Source organism: Histoplasma capsulatum, genomic scaffold (genome assembly GCF_000149585.1).
Source record: "Histoplasma capsulatum NAm1 scaffold_7 genomic scaffold, whole genome shotgun sequence".
In the NCBI taxonomy this organism is placed as follows: Eukaryota; Fungi; Ascomycota; class Eurotiomycetes; order Onygenales; family Ajellomycetaceae; genus Histoplasma; species Histoplasma mississippiense.
In genome coordinates this window covers 1,663,560-1,682,848 of record NW_001813976.1, presented here as the reverse complement: position 1 = coordinate 1,682,848, position 19,289 = coordinate 1,663,560, and the positions used below count along the sequence as shown (strand labels likewise).

The window sequence follows — 19,289 nt, the reverse complement described above, 5'->3', positions numbered from 1 at the left end:
ATCGCCCCTTTCACCCATCCTTTCATCTTCACAAGGCTTTGATTTACTCATTTTGATCATCCTTTACTGACTAGGATTGACGAAAGGGGCCTGAATACATCCATCCTTCTGTTATTGTAATTACTAGTAACAAAGAACAGCCATTATTAATTTTACGGGAGAGTAACCTTTTTTCTCAAGTATTGACCACAGCATCAAAAGGATCATTCTGCTGTTGCCACCAGCATGGCAATGAAAACGATAAAACGAACCCAATATAACCGATAACCCCCTTCATGAAGTGTGCTGAATTTAGATAGTTAGTTACCAGTACTCATACTTTTGTAAGAGAATACTGAAAAACCGCAGCTGAAAACACACGGCAGGTGCCACGGTTCACAAAGTGTAGTATCCAACCTTGCCCGGGGAATTTTGATATTCCCCACGCAATTTCCTGGATTATTTGGTTTTGAAGCGGGGTTTTTTTTTTTTTTTCTTTTTTTTTTTTTGGAAAGGGGCCGAGGAGGGGGGGGAGGATAACTATGACGTGCTTGTTTACAAATCAATATTTTTGTCAAAGTCCATCGGACGAACGGGGCCCCAAGGATATCGTTCTTCATCCACCTTCGAGAGAAATGAAAATATGGTTGGTTTAAAGTGCAAAAAAGCTTGCTTTTTTTTTATGTTTTTTATCTAGTTTATCGAACAAGTGTGAAGTACATGAAGCACAAAGAAAAGTAACAATATAAAACAAACATTTAGTCAGGACAAACTGAAAATGAGAAGAAAAAATAATCAAGAGCCACGAGTCAATCCCACATTATTTCCGAAGTAATATCGGAAAAATATGCGAGGAGACAGTCAGAACCGGCCGATTAGATATAGAAATATAATGTTTCGCGCGGGAAGTAACAAAGTTATCAAAAACGGGAGGCAGGTTACAAAAAGCAGAAGTAGTTGCACAGACGCAAGAGATCGAAGGTAGAGAAAGTTGAAGTCAAGACCCGAAAACGAAGCAAGAAAATATTATGGCAACGCCGGGCAAGACATATATGGAAGGATTGGTGGAAGCGGCGGTCGATAAAAAGGTGTCACAGGGAGAAACCGAGTCAGTAAAGATCTCGTACATCACAGTTAACCTGTTTGACGAGTAGGTGCGCTTAATCATGGCGTTTTTCTCAACCTCCCATCATCCCATATTCCAACAAAAAGGACGACAATCAGACAATAACGCGGAAGGACGATGATCAAAATTTGAAAACAATCGGAACAGCCACCATCAAGCACGCTAAAAAAAATTTTTTTTGGAACATCTAGTTCAATGTTTACTCCCTGGCTTCAGCAATCGACTTCCAATAAGCCTCTCGCTTGCGAGATTCCTCCAGAGACGCTTCCAGCTCTGCGATTTTTTGTTCCATCTGCATATGTAGTTCTAACTTTCGAGCACGAGACTTCCGGGCAGCTGCCGTGTTGCGGGCTCGCTTGGCAGCAGTCGCATCCGTGGGGTCATATTCAATTGGCGGCAGAGGCTTCTCGCGATGGCGAGGCTTAACACCAGAAATAGACGAGGGACGAATAGATGAACGATAATTTGGGTGAGGAGATTCCTCAGGTGAAGAATCGGTGCCCTTGAGTGCTGGTGAGGAAGAATGGGATGCAGAAATGGAGTTTGACAGATTCTGAATGGTTTTTGGGGGGTCTTCGAGGATGGTTGAACCATGGGGATCGGTGGGAAACAGCGAGTCCCAGTGCTCGTGACCAGGAGCAAGATCAGAATCCGCGACAAAAAGAGGGGAAGTGTTTTGGCTGAAGTAACCTGGAGAATCAAAAGAAGGGGTACTGATGTCCGTGAACGTGGCTGAAGGTGGGAAGGAAGCAGCATCCAGCATCAGATCTTTTGGAGAGACGGTCACCTGGTTTCCAATCTTGGTAGGATGATTGATCGAAGTGAAGTCAGGCGTGGCGGGAGACGAGACGAAATCCGCTGCTGTGAAATCGGCAGCGAAATCGGCCAGCTCGGCAAAATCTGCTGGATCGTTAGTAACGAATCGAGAAACATGGAGTATCAAATCGGTGTATTAACCGCGTACCTTGAGGTATACTGGACGTAGACATGATACGGCGATGAGGTTGTTGCATATTCAAATTCCGATAAGAAATATTTTCCGTGTTGTTACTAAAAAGTGGAGGACGATTGGATCGAGGCGAGTTTGACGGAGCCGAAGCGGCGTAGAAACTCGGAGGTTTCACACCGGATGGACTGGACTTGTTGCTAGACGACGAATGAGAGAACCCTTGAGACTGTGAGATAACCTTAGCTACTCGGGGATCCTGGATAAGTGAGCCGCTGTAGATGTGGTTGCGACCCGAATGTCGTTGAGGATGTTGAGTGTAAGTAAAGGTCAAATCCGAAGAAGACTGGGAATTGGGTCTAGGGGTTTCTGAGCTGGACAGGTTCGCACGCTGGGTCCAGGTGTGAGGAACCTGCTGACGGGAAGAGACACGAGGACTCGGATAGAGCACGAAGTCGTCCTGCGGATAGAGCGTCGAGTTTTGAGCCGGAGGCTGCGATGATGGGGGTTGAGAAGGCCATGGTGACTGTAATTTGTCCGTGGTGAACGACGTGACGTCGAACGGTGAAATGGCTGTTGGGAACGAAGAACTTGAGCTACGCTGCGCGATGCTGGAGTTCAGAGGCCCTATAAAAGGAGGCTCTGAGGGGAGAGTTGAAAGAGTTGAATGAGGAAACTGAGTGGAAGCAATGGTGTCTGTCCTTGTGGGAGAGACCAGAAACCGGGGAAAGGGAGCCAAAAGGCTTAGAAGACAGCCATAATCTTTGACACTTTTGATTTAGATATTGGCTACAGATTGGGTGTGTGGCTCTGAACTTGTGGGATTTGTGGACTGGTGGGTATGATTGAAGATGTCGGAGTGATGGAGAAAATTTTCAGGATGAGGAAGGAGAAAAGGCAAAAGTGGGAATCAGGCATCTATTAAAGCGCGGGCCTTGGTTGCGGCTGTCCATGGATGTCCCAAAACGGCTTAGTGGTTGAGGCTGAAATAGCATCGCAGGTCCATCGACACTAGTCCTGTTTAGGTACCCCGATTCACTCGCTAATCCTAATGCGACCAACCACCGTCTGCGCAGTGATCACGGGTGTGAGTCATAGTCCATGTCTCCCTCCCATTGGTCCATGGCCCGCCTCCTCGCCCTCGCCGACGCGCTAACATACCCTGCTAAGTTGGCGCCATTCAACCGGTACCTGGCTGGACTTTGGCTTTGCCTCATGTCGCGTGCGGGTGCAGGTACCACCTCGGTACCGCCACCACACGAGCATCGCGCTTCAACGCGGTCTCACGGGACCTTACGCCAATCAGGGCCAGTTCGGGGGTTAGCGTGGGCTGTGTTGACTCACCCGATACGAACGGTTGGTTGCATGGGGAAATATCTTCAAAAGTTGAAAAACGTCAACCAAAAAAAGGAAATCGAAAGCTCAGATGTTCTTTCTCCCAGTTGTCTGGGGACTCGGGAATGCAGCGCAGGGTGTGGTCCCGGTCCTGATTTGTTGTTCTCAAAACTCCCCACAGTCGTTGGCCATCTGCATCTTCTGGGTGTCAAGGTTAGGCGTCGGAGAAAGAAAACTTTCAGATGACAATTTGCCCGGTTTTTTTTTTCCTTTTTTTTTCTTTTTTTTTTTTTTTTCTTTTTTTTCGGCATTTCGGTCTGATGGGGGAGCGCTCTGCTCTCCTCGGGTGAATGTTGAACCCTGCCTTGTGGGGTGGTCTGGTCCTAGATGCCGAGCTACCCCCCCACTGCCATTTGATATGATTTGACAACATGCAACATGCTGGCTTGACATGGATCGTGGCAATTTCCATGGATTTCATTTCGCGTGTTCGTGTCCGTGTCCGAGATTATGGTTGGTGCCTTCTCGAACGAAGCTCCATGATCTTGGAACCTTAGGAGCGGGCCTCTTCCAACAATAGGAATCCGACCCGTTCCCCCGCCATTTCTGTTTTCCAATTCTTTGGTGATATCTATCAAGGAAAAGGAAGTGAAAACATATTGAAAGAAGGATTGGCGACATCTGTTTGCGAAGAACATACCAACCAGGAAACGAATGGAAATCCTCTGAACATACATTTGAGATATACTATTATATATTGAGCTTATCTGTGGCCATCACCCAGACGCTTGATGAAGGGGAATTGTGTGCAGGCCGGAGAAATATATTGAGAGATGACCATCATTGAAGAGTGAATTCATACTCCTGGCCCCTTGCTTTCTTACTCTCCAGCTCTCCTCGTCTTATTACTCCCTTCATCTCAGCATCAGCCCAACAAATTGCCCAATTGCCCAATTGCCCAACAGCAATGAGCCCACATCACATCGCGTAGGACAAGAACAATCCCGTACAGTGATTCCCACAAAATCCATCCGTCGTCATGGCAACCGTCCGTTGCTGCAGTACTCGATGTCTCTTCAGGCAAGCGAAGGTCGGAGGCTACAGCAGAATTTATCATTCCAGACAACGGCTACCAGACACTGATACCAGGCACAGGGTTGCCTAGAGAGGCTGAGAAGCTACAAATTGTAGCCACCCCAAAATCTGAAGCTGTTTCGAGGCTCCGTATACAAAAACAAATCAAACTGAAAATAAACAAGCTACTGAGAGAATAATATAGACAATTAAAACCATTCTTCAAAAGGGTAACTTCGAAATCTTGATAAATAGTAACTTCTGACCTACTTTTCGTCGAGGTCAAAAACTCCGCAGCTGCGCACTAGGCCGATTTGGTTTTCAAGGTTTAAAGAAAATGATAATTCAAAATTACAGCGCTATCCTCTGCTCTGTGACTTTGACGTATACGCGGCGTAGAAAGCCGATAGGCCACATGTGCGCTTTGAGCAGGGACCTATGAAGGAGATGGGTCTCTCTGATGGCTCTTCAAACCACTCCATCCTACCTATTGAATATCAAGCAAATATGGTTAAGAGAAACACCATAACCTTGGTAAGCAACTCAAAGCCAAGGCAACAACAGACGGACGATGGGGCAATTCTGCTGCGCAAGGCACGGTTTGAACCACGAGTACTTAGTTCGGAGGTGTGGAACAAAGGTCCTTGCGCAAACTAGAAATTTCGATGGTAGCTTGAAGTCAAGCATGTTACCAGTAGGCAACCCTTCGCGAACAGGTGGGGAGTTTCGAGGCACGGTATCTAAACTGTGATTTTTCAAATTAGGCGTTGCCCGATGACTTCTGCTGTGAGGATCAGAATTCTTTGAGGTATTGAGATTGCCACCATCTAGACTTTTGTTTTACACACCGTACCTGACTTCCGTTTGTGATTTAAGGTTAAGCCATGTGCCAGGAACACGCTTCATTATGGATCCAGCGGGGGCCGGGCAACCGGCGAAGGATAAAGGAATAAAATATATCATCCATCTATGTTGGCATCCCTATTGCTTCCTAGAATTCCACGAAGAACCAACATTCCACAATCTAGTTACTTACCTCTCCTAGCATTCAACATGCTGTACCAAGATGGCATAGCGGTGTCATGTCCACAGAGTCTTTAGAAGTTTAGCTAACATTAATGCAGATTACATCTGTACAGACAGTTTTTGATCTTTTAACTGATTTAGGAGTCTGTCCAATCTGTGCGCTGTGTAATAACAGATCAGAATTTAGTTGCATGTCCAAGCAGCAGCCGATATAGCTACAGGAGCCTGTACCTTGTACCCCCCATCTACTTCCTAGCACTACTAGGAAGTTAAAACTGCCGAGGATGCAAGCACCCAGTGGCACCTATGGCATGCATCACGACACCTACAGCGTAGTTTCAAGATCTAATGTTCTCAGAGAATTTAACCATATATACAGATTATACATTCCTACAGAAGCTGTAGTATTTAGACATGAAAAGTCTGTTTATATCAGACACTCAAATGTAGCATTCACAGACACTCAAGAGACTTCTTCGAGAAGATTTAAGTCCTACCGAGTACAAAGTGCTATTTTAGTGAATTCTGAGCATGCTAACAGCTATCAGGCCGCTGGAAGACTTCATAACTCTCCTTTGAGATGCAAGGCTTCGGCTCCACCTGTGGCATGACATAGTGTGAGATCTTACATATCGATTAGTACTCTATATGAGATATCGATCAAAGAAAGATACATAACGTAAAGTTATTTTGCGTATGTATGGCCGAAAATTCAACCATCCCAGTCGACGGTCTGATGGAACAGGAGGTCTATTGAGAATCATACCCAGCGACAACTGCGCTTCTGAGTAGAACCAAACCAAGTTAACACTCACGAGGACGCATACATTATTTCCAACAGCCATTTCTGTTCCTTTTTACTTTTGTTATATTTTAACTTGCATCCCCAATACTACAGTATCCGCCTCCGTTTGCCATAGGATACATCGTCTGAGGACGTTGTCAGCGTGTGTGATGATACCGGACACAACTCTTGAGATCTCAGGATAGGGCAATTTCATCATTGATTAATACTAGTACGAGTATTTTGAAGCCTGTCTGGCTGGATTGTCGTAACAAGTTAATGTTGCCCGCTGTAGCAGAATGGTAGTATTTGATAACTCGCGAGGTCAAAGTCTCCACAGAAAACCAGGTTCTGTGCTGTACATGTAGAGTAACATGCATAATTGGAGACATTTTTAATATCTGCAAGGAGCATTTGAGATATCTTTCCCAGCAGCATAATGCCCAAAGTACGAGGTTAAGTATACGCAGCGTAGAGGGTCACCTGGTTGGCGGCTCGGCCCAGTCGCCCGCTAAATAACCAAACCATCCCCAGTCGCTGTCTATTTACCCCAAACCAGCCCCAAACACTCGCAAGCCTTCGATACCACCCTATCCGTATGGCCGCCAGCTAGTTCTTACTTCCCCTCATTCGTCATTACCCCAGCATAGTGATTCCTCGTGAGGTGACGTGACATGTCTCTCCTCGCCTAGCACGGGACACACCCGAGAGTAACCTCCTCCTTTTACCAACCCCTACTGTAGCTCTGAAACTTGAGTACCAATATCAGAGCAACTGGACACTGGCCACCACCCGTTGTTGTACCTGGCAGATGCCTGCCTTCTTACTTCAAGAAATACATCCTTTGCTACAGGTCTGAAATCATGAGCTGGCCGTTCACCATGCGTCCTGCACTGCGGCCTTGCCGAGGGAGCGCCCGGTCAGAGTCGGCAAGGCTCTCTCAGCATTTGATCGCTGTGATTTCTGGTTGGTTCAATTGCACTTTTGGAGCTTTCCCTGATACCCTCACTCACTCCAGGTTTACATCCAAGATAGAGAGTTCGCGACTAACAACTGAGGTGTGTCTGTTGGCAGCCACCCAAATCCGTCGATTCTCTGCTGGGTCCCGACGATGCGAGGAACAAAAGAAACCCACCACCCCGCCGAATTTGATAACGTCTGTTCCTTACTCGGCTCTGACCGTTGGAATCCCCTTCGAGACCTTCCCAAACGAGCGTCGCGTTGCCCTAACGCCGCAGAACGCCGCTCTCTTGCTCAAGAAGGGATTTGGACGTGTTCTGATTGAGCGTGGTGCGGGTGCTCAAGCAAAGTTTACAGATGAGGCATATGAGAAAGCGGGCGCGACGCTGGTGGACCGGACCGCCGTTTGGCAGGATAGCGACATCCTGCTGAAAGTTCGTGCGCCCTTGCTCAAAAGATCCAACAACAACAACAACAACAACAACAACGAGGTGGCGGCTCTCCGCGAGGGGAGCACTCTCATTTCGTTTCTATACCCCGCACAGAATAAGGAACTGGTCAATTCACTGGCTGCTCGCCGCGTAACTTCGTTTGCCATGGATATGATCCCTCGCATCTCCCGCGCACAGGTTTTTGATGCTCTGAGGTATATCAGGGGAAGCCCTCATCCAATCAATATGAGAAAAGCTTTGGTGCTCACGGTTTACTTAGCTCGATGGCAAATATCGCGGGCTACAAGGCCGTCCTTGAAGCTTCGAATCATTTCGGCCGTTTTCTTCCAGGCCAGGTTACGGCAGCTGGGTAAGTGGTGAAAATCCTGTTTCTAGTCCCTGCTTCCAACAGCAAGGGAGGTTTGAGAGATGGAGATGCTAATGATCCGCAATTCAAATGCTGTAGAAAGGTATATAACCGATCAGACTCAGTACAAAACGCTCAAGTAAAAACTAATTTGGGATATAGATTCCCCCTGGTAAAGTTCTCGTTATTGGGGCTGGCGTCGCTGGTCTGAGTGCTATCGGTGCCGTGCGTATTCTGTCTGCCTCCGTAACTATGAATGGCTCGTGTGACACCTCTAACTGTGCATGTAGGCCCGTCGTCTTGGGGCAATTGTACGAGGTTTTGATACACGATCTGCCGCACGTGAGCAAGTACAGTCGCTTGGTGCTGAGTTCATTGAAGTCGACATCCAAGAAGAAGGCTCAGGTACTGGTGGCTACGCAAAGGAAATGTCGAAAGAGTTCTTGGAGGCTGAAATGAAGTTGTTCATGGAACAGTGTAAAGAAGTAGATATTGTGATCACAACTGCCTTGATTCCCGGAAAGCCCGCCCCCAAGTTGATCAAGAAAGAGGTACGCATTTGATTATATGGGACATTCTACACAGAGCATTACTAAAATTCAGAACACAGATGGTAGCAGCAATGAAACCAGGCTCTGTGATTGTTGATCTAGCCGCTGAAGCTGGCGGGAATTGCGAACTGACTATTCCCGGACAATTAACTGTTGAAAACGGCGTTACTGTTATTGGTTTGTCTCATGCTTGGTTTACGCCGTCGATGTTTACTGACCCCTTTCAGGATACACGGATCTTCCTTCACGACTTCCAACACAATCATCCACGCTTTACTCCAACAATATCACGAAGTTCCTTCTCTCCATGGCTCCCGAGGAAAAGAAGTTCGGCGTCGACCCTACAGACGAGGTTGTCCGTGGCTCGATTGTTACTGAGAATGGCGAAGTCCTTCCTCCCGCTCCCCGACCTGCTCCCCCGCCTGCTCTATCTCCTAAAACTGCTGATCTTTCCAAAGAGAGCGCCACCCTAGCCCTGACCCCGTTCCAGAAGATCTCTCGGGAGGTTGCCACCGTAGCTGGTGGGATGGGCCTAGCAGTAACTCTCGGCAAATTCACAGGCCCATTATTCATGAGCAACGTTTTTACCGCTGGACTTGCTTCACTTATTGGCTATCGTGTGGTCTGGGGAGTAGTTCCTGCTCTACACTCCCCCTTGATGAGTGTAACGAACGCCATTTCAGGTAAAATTATTCGATCCCTTTGAAGAAGAAAAGTGGTCGCTCACGAATATGATAATCTAGGCATGGTTGGCGTCGGTGGTTTATTTGTCATGGGAGGGGGGTTTGTTCCTGAGACTATTCCGCAGGCTCTTGGCGCATTGTCGGTCCTGTTAGCATTTGTAAACGTGTCTGGTGGTTTCGTTATCACCAAGCGAATGTTGGATATGTTCAGACGTACGCTCTCATCCATTTTTTTTTTCGTCTCTCTCCTCCCTGTGTGGTTCACATCTAACAATATCACGGAGTATCAGGCCCGACGGACCCCCCTGAATACCCCTGGCTATACGCCATCCCCGGTCTGTTGTTTGGCGGAGGCTTTATTGCTGCCGCAAGCACTGGTATGGCTGGCCTTGTTCAAGCTGGATATCTAGTTAGCAGTATCCTGTGTATTAGTATGTTTAGACTCATTTGTTCCAGCGATGTTATCATCAACTAATGATTATAGGTTCCCTTTCTGGCCTTGCGTCTCAGGCGACAGCGCGGCGGGGCAATATGTTAGGTATTTTGGGTGTCCTTTCTGGGATGCTTGCATCCCTGGCTGCTGTTGGCTTCTCCCCCGAAGTTCTTGCGCAATTCGTTGGAGTTGCTGGGTTTGGAAGTGTTCTGGGTGAGTAACTCCTTTCTTGTAAAACCCTGATCTTTATAAAGCATCAGGGAGAACGGTTCTAATTATTTAGGTGCACTAATCGGCCGTCGCATTACACCAACTGGATTACCGCAAACTGTTGCTGCATTACATTCCGTTGTCGGATTGGCGGCCGTTCTTACCAGCATTGGAAGTGTTCTACTAGATCTTGGGCATATTTCTACGCTCCATCTTGTCACTGCATATTTGGGAGTTGTCATTGGTATACGCCACTTCCCAAAATGTCCTCCATGCAGGCATTGCTAATTACCCATACATAGGTGGCGTTACGTTTACTGGTTCAATCGTTGCTTTCCTCAAACTAGCGGGACGGATATCGTCACGCCCTACTATTTTACCTGGTCGGCACGTCATTAACACATCGCTCCTCGGAGGAAATGCTGCTTTGATGGGGGCGTTTGTCACAATGGCACCGGGTGCTCCTATGACAGCAGCGTTATGTCTGGGTGCTAGTACAATACTCAGCTTTTTGAAAGGCTATACAACAACTGCCGCTATCGGCGGTGCTGATATGCGTAAGCTTCATTCCAATTCCGAGAGGAAGGCGCACTTCGTTCATACCAAGACAGCTAACTAGAAATACTATTTGCCCTTAGCCGTGGTAATTACTGTTCTGAATGCTTATTCCGGATTTGCATTGGTTGCGGAGGGCTTTATGCTCGACAACCCATTGTTGACTACTGTTGGATCACTTATCGGTGTTAGCGGTTCTATTTTGTCATATATTATGGTAACTTATTCCGTTTCGGCACTCTGTTATTCACGTCCTTACTAATATGGTACTGTCTAGTGTGTTGCAATGAATAGATCTCTGACCAACGTACTATTTGGTGGTATATCTTCCCCAACCGCCTCGGATCACAAAATTGAAGGACAAATTACCAAAACATCGATCGATGAGACTGTGGATTCTCTTGCCAATGCGGAAAGTGTTATAATTGTATGACCTGAAATTGTTACCTGCTACACTTCATCCTCCTCACGACTGACTGGCTGCCAGGTTGTCGGCTACGGAATGGCTGTCGCGAAAGCCCAGTATGCAATTTCTGAGATCACACGAATGCTACGAGCCAAGGGCGTGAAAGTCAGATTCGCAATCCACCCGGTGGCTGGCAGAATGCCTGGACAGTGTAATGTCTTGTTAGCGGAAGCCTCCGTACCATACGATAGTAAGTGACACCTTCAACCTCCGAAAAACGTCTGTATACTGACATATTTTACTTTTCCCAGTCGTACTGGAGATGGATGAAATCAATGATGATTTCGATGACACTGACGTAACGCTGGTCATTGGTGCCAATGACACTGTCAATCCAATCGCACTAGAACCTGGCTCCCCTATCGCTGGTATGCCCGTTCTAAATGTGTGGAAGAGCAAGGAGGTCATCGTCATGAAAAGAGGCATGGCTAGTGGATACGGTAAGTTCACCCTCTATTTGATATCTATTTCCTCTAAAGATGATCTTTCCTTTCTGCTCTTAATAAGTAGAAAAATCGCTCGAAACCGCTGAAATTTATGAGTGGCCTGTCTGAACTAATCAACTTTGTGATTGTCTATTTATAGCCGACGTACCTAATCCCATGTTCTACATGCCCAAGACAAGAATGTTGTTCGGAGACGCGAAGACTTCCTGCGATGGTAAGATTGATTAATCAATGTTCGATTCTCAGTTAGCTAACCAACCTATGAAATTAACTAGCAATCCAACGCGGCCTCGAAGCGCGGAAATGAAATCATACAATACGGTAACCATGAGTGTTGGATAACATACGATCTAACACTGGCTGTTGGTTGACATTTTGAGCTATCCCCCAACTCTTCGAGCATCTAGGGGGCAAGGATTTTAGTCCATTACAATAACATAGCCCTGCAGAAAGCAAACAAAGAAAAGAGCAAAAAGCAGAAAAGAATTCGAAAAGCCGGGTCCAAAAGCCGACGGGATACTTCTTACAATACCGTGACAATCATAACCAAAGAAAGCATTCTCAGCCAAGCGCCTAACTTATTCCCTTCTTTTCCCTAGCCCAGCACTCCCGTCTGTCCTCTGTTTGAGGAAACAAAAAAACAGAGTTAGAGGGAGAAGGGAAAAAAACGATACAGGGGCTCACGACTTGAACCTGAAATAAATCACCTTTTTCATTTTTCATTTCATATCCATTTCCACGTTGTTTCTCACGTACTGTACAGGAAAGAAAAGGAGGCCCAGACAGGGAGAAACTCACTGTGAAAGCTGAAAAGCGAAAAGATCTAGCATATGTCCCAAAAGACCAAATAATTTATATTAGACGGGTTTTCTTTCTCTCTTTCTCCCTTTTTTCCCTTTTCTCCTCTTCCCTTTTCTCCGTTCTCTTTTGGTTGGGAAGCAAAGCAAAGCAAAGCAAAGCAAAGCAAAGCAAAGCAAAGCAGACAATACATGTAAAGGATACATACCTGTTGATAGATAGATCCATCCAACCTTTTTCTTTCCCCTTTTAGTCCTTCTTCTTCTTCTTCTTCTTCTTCTTCTTCTTCTTCTTCTTCTTCTTCTTCTTCTCCTCCTCCTCCTCCTCCTATTCCTTTTGTTGTTTGATTCATCTTATTTCCCCATGATTTTTCGTATATCCACACACACATATCTATATAAATAAATATATTGATCCATAACAAGAAACGACGATCGTTTCAAGTATATATCTGATGATCCCCCTGGCTTTTCTTTTCTTTTTGGTTGGGTCTGCGGGCAAGGGGATTATGCACACCGAGGCTGAAGTCTGCGTGCTTGTGAGCTGCAAGGCATTGGAGAGAACAGTATGTATACAGTAGAATGAATATGTATTATGCTCTGATTAAAATACAATCTATAAGATACAGCGTTATTCTAGCAGCGTTGCCATTAGTTACCGTTACCGAGAAAGAGAGAGAGACCGAGAGAATTGTGAGAAAGAAATGTGAGAAAGAAATATGAGAGAGCACAAATTCATCTCATGTCACCGCCTGCTCGGATACCCGGCGAATTAACCGAAGACGCGGGTGGACCATGTAGGCACACGCCGCATATAATTTTCAAGCTTCTATTATGAAAAAACTCGTTTCCGCTTGTTCACTTGACGGCTCTTTGAGTTACCTGAGGCAGCATTTCGAGAAGCCGAATCGTCTACCCCCAGGGTTGTGAAGCTGGAACCTAGGCCTATGCCTTCAACCTCCTGTGACGGCCGAGTTGTTTCTGAGAAGCTCAGTTCCGATACCTCTGGTTGTTGCAATATTTCTGACGGCTCCTCGGTTTGCTGGGATACCTCAAAGTCCACATGCGGTATCGCATCGATTGCTGAACACAGTCGCTGGAAATGAGACGGCGCCCAGTCACTATAAACACTCATTGTAAACTTGTAGGATGTCCATTTCTCCCTACCATCCAATGCAGTGAAATCAAATTTGTGAATTGAATGCCGGTGGTAGGTAATTTTCTGCTCATTGATCACAGGATAGTGACCATATATTCTCACAGAGCAATAATCATATGAGATTGAGAATCCCAATATCTCTCCATTAAGCTCCTTTTCACGCTTGACAATTCTAAAGAGCTCAACAACACCTCTTACTGCAAGTGTCATGCTGTGTGCATTTTGCCGGTCTGCAATATCAAGTGCTGCCTTTCCTTTCACTTCAGATGTCAAAAATGGGAAGAACATGTCAGCTGTACCAAGAAAGAAAGAGGTTTGACTGATATCACCGATAAAGGGTGTTAGGTTAGACAGCTGCTTTTGAGTAAAGGCCTGGTAAGAGAATCCCACAGCATAGTCAGGCTGTGGCCGAGGTAGCTGGAATTGTGGTGCCTTCGAGATCCGCATATAGGGAGGTTTTATAGGTTGCTGAGACTGCAAAGGCGGATCAGTGGTGATGGAGGCTGCATCAAGGGAGACCGAGTTACTCCAGGCCTCATTTATGCTAACAACTAGGTGTTCAAATTTGACATGGCCACGACAAATTGCAATATCAGCTGAAGGAACAATAAGTTCACCTATAATTCGTACAACCCCAGTGTCATTTTTTTTCCTTAATTTTGAGCATACTGATGAAAATATGCTGTCATCAAACACTGTATTTCGAGGGGTTATAATAAGGTCGTTTTGTAGCAATTCTTGACATAAATGTCGGCTTTCGTTTTTGGGACCATCAGAGTAATCGTCCATGAAGCTGCCCTTGGTTTGAAGAAAAACCTCGAAGTTCCTATGGCTGTATGTGTTCCTAGGACGTGCACTAGTTTCACTTGGTTCATCCAAGACGGTGCTTGATTTGGAAGAAGTTTTCGGCCGCGCGTGCAAATACTCCATCGGGTCTCGTATTAAAGGTGCTGTTGATACTTGGTATCTGTGGCTGAGCCAGTACTCAACGTATGGATCTTCAATGTGTCGCTGTCGCTTCGTGAAGCGTGGGAAGTCTTGAGGAACGCACTCGTATTGGAACGATCTTTCGCAGGATCGATATTGGGGTAAAATTTCCTATGATAGTGTGAGAACCTCTGGCCGTTGCACAACGATGATAGGTAGACAAACCGAAGGAGCTGGATGGCTGTAACATTCCCCAATTACCGGAGATCCACCCGGCTGCAGAGACCCTGTTTGCCGGCTTTTAGTAGTAGAATGATCGACCGAATACTGGGATGGCTGTTCTATTCGCTGAGTGTTGGACCGCCAATAAGGCATGTGTTAGTTTTGTCTTGCAGCAAGGTGATCATTACTATTGTCTTTTGCCAACCTGGTGAGTGGCTGATGGAATTTCTCCCTCAATTTGGCGTTTCTTGAAAAGAGGTAAACTCCTTCGAAGGGAACTTGGTCCGTCGTTTTCCACCCGCTCAGGTTGTTCTACCGCCAGTTTTACATCAGTAGTTGAAGTCAATAATAGGGCATGACCTACTTACCAGGAAGGGATTTTGGCCCCTGATCGGCCATAGGATGTGATTTGCGACGGGAAGTCATATCAGAAGCTGGAGAAGAGAAAAGGGATCCATTTATATTGCTTATTGTTTGAGCATTTGAGAAAGAGAAGAGGATACAGCCCGCGCGTTCCCTTCGCGACAGCTAGGATTAGCCCTGCCAACCCCGTTCCTTCCACCAAGGTCAAGATATTCCTCTTCCTTACCTCCTGCCTTCTGTGCTGGAGCTCAGCTTTGTGTATTAGTTATTGTTTTTTGTTATAAAAAGAAGGGGAAGAAGGGGGGAAAGGGGTAAAGGGGGGAGGGGGGCAAATCTGATTCTCTTTTTTCTTGCAGGACCCTTTTTGTGCTTAAATAAATAGTTAACTAATCCTTAATAGGCTTACATAAATCCCCCCAGCTGTTCATACATGCTGCTAATACTCCGTACAACTACTTAGATCTGCAGACATCCAACAGTTTCTGCCACTTGTTAGTGGGTACTACGGCTACTCTATCGCATGCCCCCCAACATATTGTGTTGCTCTCATAGATAGTTATCCAGGGGGCGCGTTAGCGGCGTTATAACATGACACCCACCACAAATAACCTGGTTATCCGGGGAACTTGAGAGTCATTCTTCTTCTCATCATTCACAATCTCTATCATCTTCACTATTTCCCCATCTTATATGAAGCAGCAAATGACATGATCACATCATTTACAACTGTCACAAGCTTCATCAAAGTGGTCAGACAGATGATGATATTTCAGAAATGACTGAAGATCTGGATGAGCATTTCAGCAGACAAGACACATGTGTGGCTGCAAGATTGAATGAGAATGAATGGCATTGATGTACAATGACTGATGGCTTCAAACCTGCAGCTCTGTCATGCTGCTTTATACAAAGAGTACATCTTGCTCTGAGAGAGTCAAAACTGCTCTGAATTGTGAACTGTGAGTGTGCACTGGGGGCAAAGAAACTCAGCTGTTGATCAGCTATAAAGAGAACATAATGAGGGCCCTGGGAACCAGAGAGACTGAGGAGGGAAAGAGCTCTATATCATATAAAGAAGGGGGCAGTAAGTGTTGTGATATCTAATTGATGAAACAATCTGCTAAAACTTTATATATATATATATATAGTTGATATGACGATGTGTTGAAAGAAGAAAAGAAGATATTATTGTAGAGAGATGAGTGAATGTAAAGAGACAGATGCAATTCACTACTTCTGTCATCATTGTCAATCTGTCAATTCAACCCCGGTGGCCGAATGGGTAATCCGTTGATTGCACAGAACAAGCAGGTTTTCGAAACCAAACGCCATGTCCATTCCCCCAGTAGCAATTGTTTCCCTAGAGGCTAAAAAATCTACAGTGGAATATGATATTTTAGTGAAACAGCGCGGACGACTCGTATTGTGGAATACATCGATTGATTGTTGGGAATTACAGATGATAACTATTAGTTTTTGGATACGTTATAAATTCGAAGATAACCAATATATTAAAGCACCCACCAGCAAACAACAATTGGGGAAGATGGGGCAGAGGTGATTCAATTCAAACAGAGCAAAAGGATTTTAAAAAATGTGAAAAATGTAATGAACACACGGAAAACAAGACATGGACAAAAACTGAGAGAAGAAAGACTTGGGTATCGGGGTATCATTCACGTCCACCTCGCAAATATTTTTTTGGTTTCTTTCGTTTGGTTTTCTTCCAGAAAACAAAATATTACAGTAGCGTGCACACCGGAGAGAGAACTAATAATAGTAATAATAATAGATGGAAATGAGCGACAATTATATATCGAACAAGCTTTATTAAATAAAACATTGTCAATCAATAGACCGGAGACTTAAGAGTGGCGGATGCTGGCAGGAGGGGAGGGTTACAACTTGCGATGCGCGGCGACATTTTCCACATCACACCCACCACCATATAGAGACATTTTTCACGTTCGTTGCTTTTCATATTCCTTTTTGTTAAAAAGAAAAACTGGGGGAGAGGAACCCGCCGGGTTATTTTTCTTTATTTGCCGTGGTTGTTATTGGAGGGGAGGCAGGGACTACGATCATCCAATTAGGCAGTTGACACGCCAGGACTAGACAAGTACCGCTGGTCCCACCACTTCTCGATCTCAACGAAGCTCGTCCTGGCGCCTGCACTTCATGCGGCAGCTTGGACGGGTTGAGAAGATGATGCTGTTGGAGCAGCCGCGTCAGTCTTCCCCCTCTGCCTCAGCGCCGTTCACAGTTGCAGCGGGTTCGGTTGTGGAGTCTTTGCTGTTCTCTTCAGGCTTCTCAGCGGCTTCGAGAATGGGCTCAGACTCTGAAGGAGCAGTGGGCTCCTTTTCCTTCTTGGCAGCCTTGCTGGCGCGGCGGAATACGCCTCCAAATTTGGGGAGGGGAGACGATGTCGGGGACTTGGCCTTGTCTTCGTCAGCAGCTTGCTCGCCATCGGTGACAGCCTCGGACTTCTTTTCCTTCTTGGAGCCAAGGTTGCCGAAGAAAGAGGTGCGACGCTTCTCTTTGGCAGCAGGTGGGGTAGTGGTGCTTTCTGTTGTTGCTGAAGGTTCCGCGACAGGCTCCTCCGTTTTCTTTTCTGCCTTATCTTCAGGCTTGGCGGCCTCCTTCTTGTCCTATGAACCAAGTGCATGTTAGTCGGAAATAAACGGAAATTAATATTTGCACAGGGAAGATAGTGAACGTACGTCATGTTTCATTTCTTTCTTGATGAACTGAAGGAAACCACTCTTGGTGGAAGCAGGCGACGCAACTGGTTCCTCAGCCTCCTTGGCGAATTGAGAATCTTCTCCCGCAGCAGATTACGCTCTCTGGTTTTATGGGCTCAGAAGTAGAAGGATCGACAGGGTCTCCGAGTTGAGGAGCAGTGCTAGAGACAGGAGTCTCAGTGTTCTTGGGAGGGGCATCCTTCTCAGCCTTTTCCTGGTTGCTGACTTTCTGGAAAATACTTCCGAAGATGGAGGCACGCTTGGCTTTAGAGGCGACAGCTGGCTCAGGTTTTGTTTCCTTCTTCTCCTCATCTTTCGGCTCTTCAGTGGCAGCGGGGGCTAAAACCAATTAGTTCCATAATCTGAATGTTCTTCTAAACGGTTCATGCTTACCCTCAGTAGTAGACTCAGCAGGAGCAGGGGTCTCAGTAGCAGGGGCAGCGGCCTCCGCCTCATCACTTTTACTATCCTTGGCATCAGCTTTCTCCTCTTTCTTGTCCTCCTTTTTCTCTTCGTCCTTCTTAGCCAGGAAGCTTCCGAAAATGCTAGCCCGCTTCCGGGACTGAGATCGGCTCTTCTCCTTTTGCTCTGACTTCTCTTCCTTCTTTTCTTCCTCCTTCGATTCCTCGTCACCCTCCTTGGAAGCAGACTCCTTCTTCTCGAGACTCTTCTTAGGGGCAGCAGCGGCGACGACTGGAGGTTTGGCTGTGTTACAAATTTAGCACGTAATTACACCAGTAGAAAAGCAACAGAGAAAACATTGGCCATCACTTACTCATCTTCTCCAGCTCAGCCTTGTAGCCATCACTAGACGTGATGGTTTCCTTTTCATTCTTTGCCTCAGCAGCCTTGGCCTCGAGGGCCACGATCCAGGAGGTGCGCTCATCACCGTTAGCTGCCTGGAAAGTATGTTTGTGCCCACCCAACTTGAAGTGGAACTCATTGGCAGACTCCTTGGCAATGTCTGAAATATCAGCTAAGTTTATGATTCCAGTAGGGGCAGCCTTGTCCTCGGCACGCTTAGCGAAGAAGAGCAGGCCCTTGCCGGTCTGGCTGGCCCACGCAGCAGTAGGATGAGCGACGCTCAGTTTCTCGTTCTGGAAATAGGCGGTGAGCTGCTTAATCTCAACAGCATCGTCACTGAACCAGCAGAATCGCTTGGAGAAACGGAGACCCCTTTCAACAATTGCCAATTGTCAGCTTTCTTCCGTTCTAATGATCTACTGTGTATAATGTATATATATGAAGAAGTGTATGCTCAATGCCAGAGAGACTTACTTGACTAATCCTGGGGCCTTGTAGCCAAGAAATCCTTCAGAAGCTGGTTTGATTTCAGGATTAGATTCTTCCTTAGGTGTATCTTCCGCAGCGGCAGAATCATCAGCGGCCGCTTTGCTTGTTCCAGGGGCAGGAGTCTCAGCGGGCGTTTCAGCAGCGTGGGCAGCATCAGCAGAACCGTCCTTGGCGGATTCGGTAGCGGGAGCTGGGACGGCAGCAGGGACCTCCTCTGTCTTCTGAACGTCCGACATGACGACGATGAGAACTGTGGATGGGAGAGATATTAAAATGTAGTAGATATGAGAAAGATGCAGAGAGTTGAGCTTATACAAGACAACAACGGATTCGAGGCGTCTTGGATATGGTGATAAATTAAATAAGAGGGTGTTAAGATATATAAATCGGTGGCAATACAGGGTATCTTGGGGTA

The 19,289-nt window shown here is 46.3% G+C and overlaps 5 protein-coding genes across 5 annotated transcripts; 2 read left to right on the top strand and 3 right to left on the bottom strand.

The window, feature by feature from the left end:
• Positions 1 to 1,304: 1,304 nt before the first annotated feature.
• HCAG_06114 (predicted protein) lies at positions 1,305 to 2,572 on the bottom strand (the record flags this gene model as incomplete). Its single annotated transcript, XM_001538459.1, has 3 exons — positions 1,305 to 2,005; positions 2,070 to 2,251; positions 2,442 to 2,572. The coding sequence occupies 3 exons, from the start codon at positions 2,570 to 2,572 to the stop codon at positions 1,305 to 1,307; spliced, it is 1,014 nt and encodes a 337-aa protein (XP_001538509.1).
• A 2,335-nt stretch (positions 2,573 to 4,907) lies between these two features.
• HCAG_06113 (predicted protein) lies at positions 4,908 to 5,275 on the top strand (the record flags this gene model as incomplete). Its single annotated transcript, XM_001538458.1, has 2 exons — positions 4,908 to 5,087; positions 5,225 to 5,275. The coding sequence occupies 2 exons, from the start codon at positions 4,908 to 4,910 to the stop codon at positions 5,273 to 5,275; spliced, it is 231 nt and encodes a 76-aa protein (XP_001538508.1).
• Positions 5,276 to 7,133: 1,858 nt separating this feature from the next.
• Positions 7,134 to 11,679, top strand: HCAG_06112 (NAD(P) transhydrogenase, mitochondrial precursor; the record flags this gene model as incomplete). The annotated part of the gene is made up of 19 exons (XM_001538457.1): positions 7,134 to 7,236; positions 7,345 to 7,876; positions 7,942 to 8,031; positions 8,128 to 8,152; positions 8,191 to 8,253; positions 8,319 to 8,579; positions 8,639 to 8,756; positions 8,807 to 9,262; positions 9,323 to 9,475; positions 9,553 to 9,693; positions 9,747 to 9,908; positions 9,979 to 10,149; positions 10,208 to 10,462; positions 10,544 to 10,677; positions 10,738 to 10,887; positions 10,948 to 11,116; positions 11,178 to 11,366; positions 11,512 to 11,586; positions 11,648 to 11,679. The coding sequence occupies 19 exons, from the start codon at positions 7,134 to 7,136 to the stop codon at positions 11,677 to 11,679; spliced, it is 3,279 nt and encodes a 1,092-aa protein (XP_001538507.1).
• Positions 11,680 to 12,762: 1,083 nt separating this feature from the next.
• On the bottom strand, positions 12,763 to 14,876 carry HCAG_06111 (predicted protein; the record flags this gene model as incomplete). The annotated part of the gene is made up of 6 exons (XM_001538456.1): positions 12,763 to 12,785; positions 13,052 to 13,945; positions 14,380 to 14,426; positions 14,517 to 14,596; positions 14,683 to 14,789; positions 14,846 to 14,876. The coding sequence occupies 6 exons, from the start codon at positions 14,874 to 14,876 to the stop codon at positions 12,763 to 12,765; spliced, it is 1,182 nt and encodes a 393-aa protein (XP_001538506.1).
• A 2,192-nt stretch (positions 14,877 to 17,068) lies between these two features.
• HCAG_06110 (predicted protein) lies at positions 17,069 to 19,110 on the bottom strand (the record flags this gene model as incomplete). The annotated part of the gene is made up of 5 exons (XM_001538455.1): positions 17,069 to 17,488; positions 17,679 to 17,920; positions 17,975 to 18,286; positions 18,357 to 18,757; positions 18,860 to 19,110. The coding sequence occupies 5 exons, from the start codon at positions 19,108 to 19,110 to the stop codon at positions 17,069 to 17,071; spliced, it is 1,626 nt and encodes a 541-aa protein (XP_001538505.1).
• Between the last annotated feature and the right edge of the window lie 179 nt (positions 19,111 to 19,289).